Source organism: Rhipicephalus sanguineus, chromosome 5, assembly GCF_013339695.2.
Source record: "Rhipicephalus sanguineus isolate Rsan-2018 chromosome 5, BIME_Rsan_1.4, whole genome shotgun sequence".
Classification (NCBI taxonomy): Eukaryota; Metazoa; Arthropoda; class Arachnida; order Ixodida; family Ixodidae; genus Rhipicephalus; species Rhipicephalus sanguineus.
In genome coordinates this window covers 71,362,138-71,377,278 of record NC_051180.1, presented here as the reverse complement: position 1 = coordinate 71,377,278, position 15,141 = coordinate 71,362,138, and the positions used below count along the sequence as shown (strand labels likewise).

Below are 15,141 nucleotides of genomic sequence, written 5' to 3'. Positions count from 1 at the left end.
ATGTCGTGTTGTCTAACTTTGCAAGACGTCGCAACAACTAGCCCAGACCAAAGCACTCCTAAACCAAAGTTCTAGTCATGGTTGCTTGGAGCAGTTAATGTCTGGAGTGTGGCTTAACCGCAAGATCTCGTGCGCTGTATCGCGCTTAAGTGAATCGGCTCGGGAGGGTGTCAGCTGCGCTGCACAAGAGGAACATGCTCTCAGAGGCCGAATCTGGCTGCGGCGGAATCTACGGCTGCCGCAGCTGCCGCGGCAGCCGCAGCAGCGGCCGTTGAAGGAGGCGGCAGCACCGAGGGCGGCTTGAAGTAGCACGCTCCGCAGAATGGCTGCACAGCGGCGGTGGCCGAACCGGATTGTGCGCCGGCCTGGGTGCTGCCGTTCGTCGCCCCGTGTCCCCCAGCCACACTAGAGGGTGCCGCCGCGCACAGCGAACCCAGACCGCTAGCCAGGGCCAAACACCTGCAAGAAAAAAAAAAAAAAAGGTTAGCGTAACAGCCGCAAGACGAAGACTTTTTCCTTACCATAGGATGGCGTGGTTCAACATGCATTTAAGGATGACTTCTTTAGTCGCACGAACAACGAGTGACACTCTCGTTTCTCTTATGAGCACTTCCGGTCGAGCTCTAACTTCCGGTTTTTGGAACAGTCAGAAAATTTGTTTAAAAAAAAATTCACCGTCGATTACGATACTGCCTAATGCGAATTCTGAGCGCAGCTTCGTGTTGGGCAACGCCAACTGTGTTTGAAGTTTTGGCTTTCCGCAGTCGTAGCAATGTAACATTCGTTACATGCATATTGCCACAGAAACTGCCAGCGCTTGAGTGCTACGCGTTCGCTCTCTTTCGTCCTCCTTTTTAGAGCCTGTTCTGAACTCTCTTGGGGCAACTAATACAGTACACATGCAAGGTATACCCACTGCGCCATCAATCACAATTTTTGTGTAGTAGGACAGCCCCCACTGGATAAGCGAGGTACCCGCTACGCATCTGTAAGGTATTATGTGCACTTTGTTGATGCTGCATGTGGCTGATGACTTTTTTCATGTCTATTGGTTACGCCACCGACGGCGATGGCGACGGCGTATGGTTATGGGACACCTCATGGTACTGTACGTACAGTGTTTGTGAGTTATTTTAGAGTGCCAAAAGAAAAATGGCTCTTGGTATCAGCCTTCTGACAGTGAGCAGGAGAACAGCTATGAGGGGAACCTTCAACTGGATGAGAAAGTCCACGTTTGGTGTCCATTAATGCTTCTTTTGAACTCATCTATACTCGTACAGATTTAGAGCTGTGTTAACTGCATAAGCAGAAAAAGCTACAATTTAGCAAACTTGATTCTTTATTGCACTATAGTTTTAATAACATCTGGGGTTCACCGTCCCAAGACCACGACTTGATTATGAGAGACCCCGTAGTGGAGGGCTCCGGAAATTTCGACCACCGGGGATCTTTAACGTACACCTAAATCTAAGTACACCGGCCTCAAACATTTTCGCCTCCATCGAAAATGCAGCCGCCGCAGGCGGGATTCGAGCCCACGACCTTCGGGTCAGCAGTCGAGCGCCATAACCACTAGAGCCCCGTTTCGGGGCCACTATAGTTTTCTTCTCGACGAATATGCACAGTCCACCAGTGGTTCCTTCACACAGTTCAATGCTGAGAGAGCTTTAGTTAGTCGAATATGCAGCTGTACTATGTCGCCAAAAGCACCAAAAGCACCAACCAGTCCAACCTTCAGAGGAACTCGCGGTGTTCTTACAACCGATCAAAGAAGTAAATGTTGTCATTGGCACTTAAACAACCTAAAAGATGTTCGCCTACCAGAAAACCGATAATTTGCGAGCACGACTGCCTAGAAAGGCTCAATGTATAAATTGAATTTTGCGGATCTTCATGCCTTCCTCTAGCATAAACTCCCTCTATTCTAGGGTTTTACGTGCATGCCAAAACAACCACATGATTATGAGACCCGCTGTAGAGGGGAGCTCCGGATTATTTTTGAATTCCTGGTGTCCTTTAACGTGCACCTAAATCTAATAATAATTTTCGGAGTTTTGCGCCCCCAAAACACGCTATGAGGGACGCCGTAGCGGAGGGCTCCTGAAATCTCGACCACCCGTGGTTCTTTAACATGCCCCTAAACCTAAACACACGGGCCTCTAGCATTTCGCCCATTGAAATGCGGCCGCCGCGGGCGGGATTCGATCCCGCGACCTTCGGGTCAGCAGTCGAGCATCACAACATCCAGACCGCCGCAGCGGGTGCACCCAAATCGAAGTATACGGACGTTGTCGTATTTAGCCGCGACCGAAATGCATGCGGCCGTCGTCGCCGGGAGTCGAACCCGCGTCCTCGAGCATAGCAGTGCAATACCACGGCGGGCGAGGGCTTACCAAGTTCGCATGAAGTCATTCACTTAACCGACCAGCCAAGAGTACGGTCTAACCTCTCGCCCTCTCTCTTAGGCGTGCGCACAGGGGGGGGGGGGGCAGGGGGGCGACCGCCCCCTCCCACCCCAAGTCAATTTAGAGGGGGGGGGGGTGCAATATCGGCCCCATAAATTGACTCCCCTAGTCACCTAATCGCAAAATCTGCCTCGTACATTGACTTAGTAGGGGGGTAGCTGCGATGAACCTTCGACTCCCTCTAATGGGGAACCCTGCGCACGCCTATGACCTCTCTCACAGTCGCCGCTGTTTCTCCGAAGAAAACGCGCTCTCGGTTTGCGAACGACGCAACCACGTAGGCACAAGGCCTGCGAACGGCGCGGGCGCACGTGCGTGCGTGCGGGGGTGTCCTCCAGCATAGCGCGCACGTATACTGTTCTTCGATGCCTGCGTACACAGACCGCAGGGCTCGAGCGTGCACCGGTAAAACCGCTCACGAAGTGCACGTAGGTGGGAATAGGGTGCATAGGGATGGAGTGGGGAAGGAGTGGCGCAAGGAGGGAGAACACGAGGCATGCAATCCGTCCTCGTCGCTCGTTTCGTCGCCTGACTTCCGACGAGGGGAAATTGGGCAGGGCGAGCTCGCTAAATATTCATGGCCATAACCATTACAAGCTGTTCGCCGGCAGGTGCTGCTCGCGGCTGGGGAAAAAAGGGGGCTGCGTCGGCGCTGCATTATTGAGTGGCCGCAGTTCAAACACGGCCCCGCTCCCGGGCTGCGACGAAATCCGCCTCGTTTCGCGAATCATCCACCTTTCTCCCCTTGTTGCGGGACGACGGCAAAAAGGCCGAGTATGGCCGCCGCGCGACTTTGTTGGTCATCGTATAGGTCCGATCGGCAGCCGCCTCTGGTCGAAGACGCTGTCTCGGTTGTCGCTTTACTGCCGTGGGCGCGGCCACTCACGCTTTCGAGCTGCAGTGCTTAGAGCTAGGATGATGATGTCCCCGCTTCGAGGCGATCGCGGATTTGGTTCGAGGATCTGCGAATATGATGCGTGGCTTGACCGAGTTGGCCACGGCTGCCACCTTTCGCGAACACGATCCTTCAACGTGCTAACAATGTCGGAATGACGCCATGTCTCGCTTTCTACTCAAAATACGTTTCTGTAGCGGCCATGTAGAGAGTATTTTTTAGCAACGGAATAACAACAAGATGGACACCAAGGGAATGGAGAAAAAGAAGCCGACGTTGGTAGAATGGCTGCATTCGGGCATCAAGCACGGGGCGCAGCTAAGGAGTACTCGTAAATACCTTAATCTTAGCCGCCGCGGTGGTACAATGGTTACTGTGCTCAGCCGCTGACCCGAAAGTCGCGGGTTCGATCACAGCCGCGGCGGTTGCATTTCGATGGAGGCAAAATGCTAGAGGCCCATGTACTTAGATTTAGGTGCACGTTAAAAAAAAGAACCCAGGTGGTTGACATTTCCGGAACCCTTCACTACGGCATGCCTCACAACCATATCGTGGTTTTCGAACGTAAAACCCCAGAAAAATGTTTGAACCTTATGCTTAGCACATATTATGCGAGAAGGAAATCTGTGCGGCATCACTGCGTAGTGTTCCTCAGTCTCTGCTGGCCGAAACAGAAGTGGATGCAAGACGGCATCATCCATTGAGACGTTGCGGCCTCACCTACAGTTCTTAGTTAACTTATAGCATTGCGTGTTCCACAGAACAGGCGGCAAGAAAAGAAGAAATACTCTCCAATGAATCTAATTTGCTTCGCGACCCGCCTAGCAAGCTACTTCGGATCGCTATGAATAAGAATGAAATGATATGCATGCGCAGATATTTTAGTGTTAAGAAAAGTTATACTAGATCACCTTTTACACCTACTGACGGAACTAGCCCTTTCTTAGGTATATGAGAAAAGTATGGCTGTAGGGACTGCAGGAATAGGACGTTCGCAGACACAATAACATAATGAAGTTTAAGTGATTGTGTAGATATCAATACGGCGAACAACGACCACCAATAGAGGGCTACTTGAGCTGAATGTCACCCTAGCATCATTGACCGAGAGTATACCTAAATAGCAGTAATTGTCATTGACGTGCGCAACTTCACATTCGTGACGCCCTCGCGCGCGTATATCTCGTCAGTGAAGTTTATACCCCGCTGTATATGAAACGTTCGTTTTGTAACGTTGGCTCCAGGCGGAGAAGGTTCAGACACTAACTTCGCACTACGAAAACATCGTTTCCTTAGTACAAAAGACAAGTAATTTTTTTTTTTTGTGTGTGTGTGTGTGTGTGTGTGTGTGAGGGCAAGAAAAAGTGAGAAAAGAAATTCGGGCCAGGATGAGAGAGAGAGAGAAAGGGAAGACAGGGAGGTTAACAAGAGGAGAGCCTCCGGTTTGCTACCCAGTACGTGTGAAGGGGAAAGTGTATGTAAAAGAATGAAAAAGAAGAAGAGTTTATGACGACAGCACACGACAAAAGAAAGAAGAAAACGTAGTCCAAGTACTACACAGCAACATTTTGTGCCAACAGTCACAGTTTGACATTGAGTACAGTTGCTTGAAGAAACCGCAACAACGCCCTCAGAGTGGCTCGTGTTCAAGACCGGGTAGGCCAGGGCCCCAGGATTTTGTTCTCCGCGAGAGGGCGGTTGTCCAGCTGGCCTAATGCCAGGGTGCTTTGTATCTAACCCTATAGACCTAAATCGTGAATATAACAACCAGGGTTTTTAGAGGCCGCGAGCTCGACATATGCACATTTTTCGCTGCATACCTTGTGATCATTTGGATGCTACGACTTGGTAGATTCTTCATGCTTTCCCGCAAATAACAATTTTAACGGTACCGTAATTTACATACATACATACATACATACATACATACATACATACATACATACATACATACATACATACATACATACATACATACATACATGCATACATGCATACATGCATACATACATACATACATACATACATACATACATACATACATACATACATACATACATACATACATACATACATACATACATACATACATACATACATACATACATACATACATACATACATACATACATACATACATACATACATACGTGCAGACGAGAACAGCCTTCTGATCGCAGCGGTGTGTCCCACCTGTACTGCTGGTCCAGCTGCGCCTTCTCGATGCGCTTGTCCTTTGCGCGCCTGTTCTGAAACCAGATCTTGATCTGCGTCTCGGTCAGCTCCAGTCCCTCGGCCAGCTCGAATCGCCGCGGCCGGCTGATGTACTCGCTGCGCTGGTACTCCAGCTCCAGCCGCAGCGTCTGCTCGCTCGTGAACGTGGTGCGCTGGCGGCGCTGGCGTCCGTCCTTGCGCCGTCGTCGCTGGACTGCACAAGGAGGGAGAGAATGCGTGTCGTGTGATGATGCTCCTTAATTAGTTTGACTGATTGACTAGCTGATCGAAAGCATTGCTCCGGTTACGCGTAGTGGACGGCTCCCGATTAGCTTTCATTACACGGGGCTCTTTGCCACGCAACTAAACCCGAGTACATGGGCATATTAGGTCAGACGGCGCAACGAGAAGGGATTTTCCGAGTGAAGATGGCAGCACCCTCAGAGAAGTTCAGTGCCGAAGAGTGTAGGACTATAATCAAGTTTCTGTTACGACAATATCAGACAGAAATACTTCATTTCACTGTAGAAAAAAGAACACCATGTGATGTCATTGGGGCTTTTGTAATGCGTCCATTTAAGGCATATTGATGTCCAGGAAGTTTTATAATGTTTGGAGCTGGGCAGTGATGTTTATTTATTGTTCTGGAACAACAATTCATAAAATAGAACTTCGCTGTTTGATCAGCGTTATATACAAATATAGAAATGCTTGTTGACGAGATAAAAATGTCGTAAAATCTTGATAATCGCGTTTATCGTGATTGCAAGAACAATTCTTTTCACGGTGTCATTACCAAGTACGCAACTGCGAAACCACCGCATAACTCCGAGCGATAAACCAGCATGACATTTACGCAACTGTCGTCTCTCCTATGCAGTATTAACAAAGCGTTGCAAGCGTGCACGAAGTTCGTGCTCAGCCGATCTCGTCTCGCAGCAATGAGAGCGACGAGAACTAGATTCGTTTACAGCAAACATATTCGTTTCTTCGTTTAGAACGAATGCCAATGAAGAAGAAGAAAAAAAAAACAGGAAGGAAAAGAAGGAGTGTTGACTCGTGGGCAGGGCAGCCATACATATAAAACTAAAGCGGGTCGCAATCAAGAGGCGCATCAAAACGTTCCTCCGCCGCACGCCACGGAATAAACCTTGTTTCAGAATTCAAAGGGCATTGTAATGCCTGTTGTCGTGTAATCACGAAACCTCGTATTTTCTCTCCCCCCGTCTCGTAACCCCGCCGTTCCTTCCACGTCCATTCGCATGATGCTCGCTGCAATCGGGCTTTAAAAAAAAAAAAAAAGAGCGAAGTTCTCTTTGCCACTGATATCATCACGAAACGCCGCTGCCCGTGGCACATGGCAATATATACACGTCACTCATTAAGTGATGCGTGTGCGGCGGTCGACAAAAACAGGCTGCGCTCTCTGATTTAAAAATCGTCCCACGTGCTATACGTACACGCACGTTTTTCGCGCCGCTCTTGAAAAGCGGGCTTTTTTGACTCGCACCGCTGCCTGCGGGAAGAAGACCGAAGCGAAGGAGACGGGTCGTTGTGGGAGGGAGTGCGGGAAGCATCGCGTAAAGAGGTGGCGAGGAGGCGACGTTCGCATGTGTTCCCTTCATTAGGCTTAGAACCAAACCGCGTGCGCCTGAGAGTTGTTTCAGCATCGGCTGCTGCTGCCTGAAACGGAGCTCGTATCAGCTAAACGCGCTTTCAACTATCTGTGTGTATACATTATCCATTTCTCTTGGCGTTCCCTTTTAATCTTTCTTTTTGTATCTTTCCCTCCCCATTATTCCGAGTCTCGTTTGGAACAGAGAGATTACATTTACATCGCGTTATTTGTGTTCGCTCCGTCTGCGAAAAGTACACGCCGGAATTTTGTACACATCGCGCGCGTACGCGTTGCCACGCAATTGGTCGTGTTCGTCGTCTGAACGCGCGTGGTATTGCGCATGCGTGCGTTGCTAACCGCGTTACATGCACGTTCGCGAGCCGTAATTGCTGCTGTAGCTCGAGATTTGAGAGTATTGCTCATTTTGGAGGCGGCGCCATCATCAGCAGCAAACAGCGGCGGTGTTACACAGAGTCGGACGCGTGTGGCACGGCGGGAGGTTAGCAGCGCACGCGCGTTTATATAAGAGCAAAGAAATGCGTTGCCCAGAGGGGCGCATACACCGGCGACCATTAATAATACTAATGCGAACTCTGCGTAACGAAACTTTCCGCATAACGGAAACAACGGTGATAGACGCTCGATGGGTCGCCCGGTCGAGACGAGTTTCCCGCGACGTCTGTATACCGATTTCTTTATTTTATTTGTTTATTTATTCATGCTGCCCCGTGCACCACCATTTCCCCTCTCCGCAAAAGTGTCGCTTGTGTATCGAAAAGGGGAAAGAGCGAAGGTTGGTTTGGAAAGCTTTCTCCGTTTGATCTTTCAAAAAAAAAAAAAGAAGAACAGACACTCATGGTGTACGCTTATATGCGCGTGGTGGTGAGTTCCATGTATTGTGGTACCCCTTCGTACAGTGTGCTCTACTCGATGTAATCTGGCGCAGCTGGCGATCCGTTCAACTATTGAGATTATGATGGAGTCGGATGACAAATGGAATCGCGAAGAGTGATGGTTTCTACGGTATCCGTAATGCTGGCGTGGACAGTGTAATTTCACGTCGACGACCGTGAGCCGAGCTGTGCTTCTGGGCTGAACGATGAGGGAGGAGCGGTAGGTCGTGTTGAAACAGTGTTGCGGAAATCGCGAGCGAAAAAAATGAGTACATCACCCGGTTTATACAATAGTATGACTACAAGCCTTTGATTTTTATTCGGTGCACTTCGAATGTACGCGAAGGTCATGAATCTCTTTCCATCTCTCTCTCTCTCTTTGGTGCACCAAATTCCAGGCACAGTTGAAGAAAAATCCGGTCTTTGTTGAGTTTCTCTTGTGTAACTAGACAGCAGGCTTCGCTTTGTGCGAATTAAAATAAACATACCGGGAGTCGTGCCGCATTGAAAAGTGGTTTGATCATTTCCGGATTTATATAGCAGGGTTGCGAAGAACTCTTGTAGCATGCCAGTCCTTGAAAACACTTCATAATGTCCGATGCCTTGCTCCGATTAGCATTCGTTCAATCGAGAAGTTATTTCTAAAGAACGCGCGATTTATAGCGCGATTTATAGCAGCGCACCAGGCGCATGTAAAATAACGTACCCTTCATTTCAGTCTTAGCTATGCGAAGTAGAATTAAATAGCTGAACATCGAATCTCATCCACTTACCATTAACTTGCAGCAACGTGACAAAGCAAGATAAAAAAAAAAGTGTTGGCGGAAGCGTGAACAATAGGAGCCATTTTATCCCTCGAAGGAGCAACGAAATGAATGAATCAGTTCGCGAAACGAACGTCTGCTGTCTTTGATTTCTTCAAGAGCGCGTTCATTTCAAGCTTAAAGCATCGGCCGCTCGTTTGTTAAGCATAAAGATGCTTCGTAAGCGGGCATCCTATTGCTCATCCTCACGAGCTTGTTGTCCATTAGAAAACGGAAAAGGGGTACGGGGATGAGCGCTTAATTCGAAAATGCGAAATTGATTTTGAGGCGTGCTCAGCGTGGTCTGTCAGAGCACGCGCCGGTATATAGCTATAGCTTATACCGAGCGCCTCGGCAACCCAAGAGGAGCGCACGCAGTGGAAAAAAGGAAAAAGTTACCCGCGCTTCTTGACACGTGTTCAGAAAGGGGGGGGGGGGGCATATTTCGTCGAACACGTGCGAGCCAGTCGTGGGGTAAAAGTAGCAAGGGGTTGTTTTTCGTTGCTCAACGAAAGCAGCGCACGCTGCGGGGCGAAGTCACGGTGAACACAAGCACCATCTCTCAACGCATGAAGCACCATTTTTCACGAGTCGAGCGCTCCCGCGGCTATAGCCAGCCACCCAGCCAGCCACGAATGATGAGCAGAACGCGCTCTAAATCAAAATCTCGGAACGCCAACAGTTTGATGATGTTCGGGAGACAGCGCTTTGCGAGAGGAGAGTTCTTATATAAGTCGTCGGCGCAGATTTGCACAAATACGCATTCGCAGGAAAACGTTGCGCTGTGCCGTTATTGCTTGCCGCAGCGTAATAGCACGTCCGCCGCAATGTGCTGTACGGTCTTCGGCGCGCCTGCGTTGGTGTGAGTGATTTCTGAGGGCGGGGAGAAACGTTACGCGCGCAGACCGCTTTTCAGGGCTACTTTGTTTTTTACACGCAAACGCTCGCATTCGCTTGGCCTACAAGCTCGCATGCTTTACTACGGCGAGCAGGATTCGAGCAGCGTTTCTGAAAGGATATTTAAAAGTAAAATAGATTTACTTAGTTTGTTCTGTCGGCCGTGTGCGCGAATGTTTCTGCTTCCGCGCCTCTGATGGGCCTTGAGAGGCTTTTTTTGCTTAGTGGTTTGCGTTGCGGAAACTGCTAACGTATGAGTAGCCTGCAGGAAACCGCACTCATTAACTTCACGTTCGTTTGCTCTCAACCACTCAGTCGCCTAAGCTGAAACGAGTGCGAGCGAAAGTTGTCATAAATCTCTCCTGTGCAACGTAAGCTTCCAAGGATTTCCAGTTTTGAACGGCGCGCTCTGATATCCCTGCCATCGTTCCATTTGCTAAGGTAACGGCCATTTTAACAGCTGTTCACTTTCCATCCGTTGAAGTACGTATTGTGCGATATTTTAGGTTAGGTATCGAGTGCGTGCTGCGAATAACACAATTACCAGTACTAACTACGGCACGAAGCAAAGGAGGAACCACTGCGAAAAAAAAAAAAGAACGGCAGTTGGCCATTTAATTAAAAAATAAAAAATAAAAAAAATAGGTTGCGTTGCGTAGTGATCGGTGAACATCAACATGTCAAGCTGTTAATGTGCATGCTCATAGGAGAGAATTGAATTTCACAGTGTCTGCGGCTTGTATTATTTACGTTTTGAAAGAGCATCTACTCGATATGGGTCAAGGTTCATGCTTGTTGTCGAGTAACAATGTTGAAAGTTGAGCCATTTGGTACATTATTGAAGACGAAATATCAGCAACACGAAGAAGGTAGCCCATGGGTCGAGGTCGCCTTCTGTTTCTGAATCCGCTGTTTCATTGCTGGTGTCGCCATTGCTGAATAGTCTTCATCTTCAACTTGTCTTGAGTGTTATTGTAGTCGCGCAACTCAAATGCAAGAGGACCAACGAGCCTTCTATAACAGGAATTATTGCTATCAGCACATATGGACTAAACGCAATGTAATTCCACAAGCTCCTGATAAGATCGCTTTACCTCAAGGCACGGAAAGTGCTTACTGGACGCTACTCGCGAACAAAACGAAATTTATGGGTGTTACGAGAGTATACACGGCAAAGTAAACGTGCAAAATGACTGGAGAAAGCGCCGATCAAGCTTAACTCAGAGCAAATAATGTCGTACACTCGTATTGTATGTCCTGGAGTTGTGTCGGTGAGGACGGGAAAACTTTGAAGCTCCGGTGGCTCCTCTCTTATCAAAGATGGAAGAAGCAACCTATCCGCGGACTGGACATTGCGCGACACTATTGTTTAATGACGCTCAGACACGTGTTCGCACTAACGCTTCAAATAGTATATACCATAGAGTTTCCTAAAATTAACTAGAGGGGACTCTGGCGCTGCGATCGTTCAGCTACCATGGGAATGATGGGTAGTAAACAAAGTTGCCTAGTCTTCGTGCTTGCGGCTTCAAAAGTACTCGTGGCTTTGTTTATTGCTGTGTTTTGGCGTTCGTTTCGGATAAAAAAATAGACCGTTGTGAACTTCGTGACCAGGTTTGATTTGGTGAGCATAAAAAAAGTTAAAGTGGTGAAGTGGAACTGCTGACTTTGTTGAACTTTGTTTTGCGACAAAGCGGATGCAGCCGACGCGGAGCGAAACGGAGCCGAAAGAACGAAGTTTAGACAAATTTGTGTACTACCCATCATTCCCATGCTGGCTGAAGCGTCATGCGTTGCAGCTCCCATAGACACTAGCGCCAGAGTTCCCTCTAGTAAGTATTGTAGGAAACTCTATGGTATATACCACATGGTTAGCGCGTTCGAATGCCACTTGACAACACGTGCAAGAGCGGGAGGAGTCTTCTTGCTACCGGTAACCTAGATACTCGCGCATCCAACGGAAACCATTTCCTGGCCAGTTCATTTTTCGGGATCTGGGAAGCATACGGCGACGATAAACGCATTCAGCCAACCGAGCCATCCTCTGATGAACTTCTCTTCAAACCAGATGCGGTTCGCATGCTTCAACGACAGCTCCGAGACGTCAAAAGTGAAAAGGAGAGAAAAACTATATATGTAAACAAACAAAGATAGCTCGGCCACAGTCAGACATTTCTCAAGCAAAGCAAAGACACATATATCAGACGTGTTCTAATGATGGTACCATTGCGCCTAATAGATTTCGAGTGAGCTTGAACTGCGTAAGCGTACGAAGCGATTGTGTGTATACACGTAACAGGAGGCTTAATAGAAATGCCCCCGCCCTTAATGCCACCGCCGCCGTAGAACCGAGGTCCGCGACAGCTGTGTGACGAGCGCAAAACGCGCGCTGGCGCGTGGCAACGCGGAAGGCGTCAAAGCGTGCGTGAGTCGGCAACAGATGCTCGCTGCCGGCGGCGAGCAGCCCAAGGTTTGCTTTGGGACTCGCGCACGCGTCCAACCGTGACTGCTTTAGCCGCCGACGAAGCGAGGAAGAAAACTTCGGCTGTAGGAAGGCGAGGCTGGCGACCAGGAAGTGAAAAAACGTTTGGTTGCTCCGCGGGCGGATAGTTGCACTTTTTGCACCTACACGACGGAGAATACAGAAAGAAAAAAGAAAGATGATGGGGTGGGGGAGTGTACTTAGCCGAGTCAAGGTTTCAGGGAGCACCACTTGCGGTCGTGCTAAGGACTGCGAACAAGATACATTTATGAAACGCTTGCTTCGGCTTTTGATTATGGAGCACCTGTCGCCTGTAGTAAGAGAGCGTGCTTACTACTTCACAAGAAAGCTGTAAAGAATTTCGTTCTTCTCTCAAATTGGTGCCTCCTGCCTTGTAGACGCTCTTTTGTAATGTAGTAGCGTATATTGCATGATGTTTTTAGCGAGATTAAAGGATAAATAATCGTGGAGAAATAAGCCCTAGATTTTTTCAGACAGAAAGTCGGCTGACCGAAATATCCACCTGTAATAAATATGTCGACAAAGTCAGTCTACTCGATTGAATATTGTGCTCTTGCTTCAAAAACAATAAAAACACACACAATAAAAGCAACTGTTATCAGTGCGGTGAGACGTAGATTAGTAATGCGAGTCGAGGGCGACGACGCGAGTTTTCGGGCGACACACACGCGGCACCGGTGTATTATCGGCCAAGCGCGTGTCGTCATTCAAAACGTTGCGTAACTCAAACTGGGGCGCTTTTTTCGATGGTTGCGTAATTTCTTTCCCGCGGCCACTATGTATGCCACGCATAAAAAGTGCCGCTCATTGAGAGCTCACCGGTCTCCACGCTTGGCCACTGAAGCTGCGATAATAGCATTCTAGTATTATATACGTACGCTCTGTATGTATATGGACATGTGAACGAGCGCATGGCGCCCTGGTGAAGGCAGCGATTATTCACGAATATCGCAATGCCGGGGGGTCGGGATTTGCACACGGGTGTGCGAGCGGGAGTGATTTCAGCGGGGGGTTCAGAGGGGTGAGGAGGAATGCACGTTGGTTGGTGATGGGCTGCCGTAGGGGGGTAAAAAAAAGGGACGCATCCCTCAATTTGCGGCCATTATGAGTCCTTTTGTGTAGCAGCAGCCTCTTTGCTACCAGAAACCATGCGCACTCCGCACCCTGTCCGCGTTCCGGGCCCCGCTCCGCCGTGGGGAGAGCCATCCCCTGTATACATGGAGTACTACGCGAACGCTGCTCCAAAAGAAGACTGTGCCAATTCAACCGTGCCTACCCCCGACGATGCTGTCACGCGCAACAATAAACACGTGCCAAGGCGTGTGTTCCGCATTGCTCTCCTTCTGTTTTATCTTGCGGCAGCATCTTTATTAGCGTCATTTTTTCACTAGTTCTTGTGCCACACACGGCACGTTACCTGGAGCCAAATACTAACGTTCGACCCCTCCAGTGAGGGTCCAGCATCTAGTTTATTGGCTTCATATGTGCAGCCAAGACACACATGTTATACAACTCCATAAGTTTACGTTGCTAATCTCCGCTGTGACCCGCTGCGCTGGTCTAGTGGTTATGCCACTCCACTGATGACCCGAAGGTCACGGTATCGAATCCCGGCCGCGGCGGCCGCATTTCGACGGAGGCGAAATGCTAGAGACCCGTCTACTTAGATTTAGGTGCACGTTAAAGAACTCCAGGTGGTCAAAATTCGAGGAGCCACGCACTACGATGTCCCTCATAATCATATCGTGTTTTTGGGATGTAAAACCCCAACAATTATTGTTATTATTATTGAACTTCCGCTGTGTTCCTTTAACTACTTATTTGTGACGTAACTCACACCAGAGTTTCGATTACTCAGAGGTATGGCGCAACCCGCAACCGCCCAAGCCGCTTTCGCAGATTTTTCGCTGTGTATCTTTTTACAGTATTGGTATACTGTAAATGTTAAGTGGATAAGGTGCTAGAAATATAGGAGAGCGTCGCATGAAACTTATCTATACTCACCCAATGCAGTCGCTTGTATAATTCTTTATCTTTTGCGACTGCCCACAGTATAGTGCGCAGCGACTATTCCTTTGTAAAGCGCTCAACAAGTTGGATGACCGAACTTTGTCGGAGTAACGAATCTTACGCCATCGATAGGACGCAACGTCTCGCGGAAGAAAGCCCTGCAAGCGCTACTGCGCTTCTTGCGATCGACCGGCCTTTCTGAACGACTGTAACCACAACGTCCTTCCTGTGTGTTTTGCGTGTGTATGTGCGGATTTTTTTTTTCTCTCTCTTGCCCTTATTTTTCCATCCCAGTGCAAGGTAGCAAACCTGATGCTAATATCCGTTAAACCCACCACCCTTCCTCTTCGTCTCTGTCTCTTCATAGATACTCTCGTAGATGCCAACAGCCTTCACTTCGGCTTTTGTTTACGAGGAATTTGTTATCTGCGTGCATGTAAACAGCGTGCCGTGCCAAGTAGAAGCCGACGAGGAAAACTACGCCGTCCGATAAGCGCGGTGTGGTGCCCCGTCAAGCAGTTCATATAGCAGCTTTCTGCTTGCGTGGCCACCTGTGCTCTCTTGTTATTTCGATGAAATCAACATTTACTTCTACGTTTCATCGAAGTCACGCGCGCGTTTGTTTTCAAATGGCTACCGTACGTTGCGATTTAGTCACGAGTGCTGAGGTTTAAAGACGTCACGTCGGATCTTTTATTTACTTTTTCAATCGACTTTACGACTGTCTGAAAGGACACACTGGGAAAAACCTTCGGATTCGGAAAATACGAACGCCAGCACTGCTACGAGATCAGCTCCGCTAGTACTCGAGGTGCTGTGCTACGTTGCCACCCCCGAATCGTT

At 48.7% G+C, this 15,141-nt stretch overlaps 1 protein-coding gene across 1 annotated transcript in view; it reads right to left on the bottom strand.

Moving 5' to 3' along the window:
• Window positions 1–200: 200 nt before the first annotated feature.
• LOC119394711 (homeobox protein CDX-1) overlaps window positions 201–15,141 on the bottom strand; it is a 41,248-nt gene continuing 26,307 nt past the window's right edge. Inside the window, exons 2-4 of the mRNA XM_049415965.1 lie at window positions 5,511–5,788; window positions 3,352–3,473; window positions 201–459 (exon numbers count right to left, since the gene is read on the bottom strand). Of these exons, the coding sequence (XP_049271922.1) occupies window positions 201–459; window positions 3,352–3,473; window positions 5,511–5,788 (659 nt within the window). The remainder of the gene's footprint in view (window positions 460–3,351; window positions 3,474–5,510; window positions 5,789–15,141) is intronic.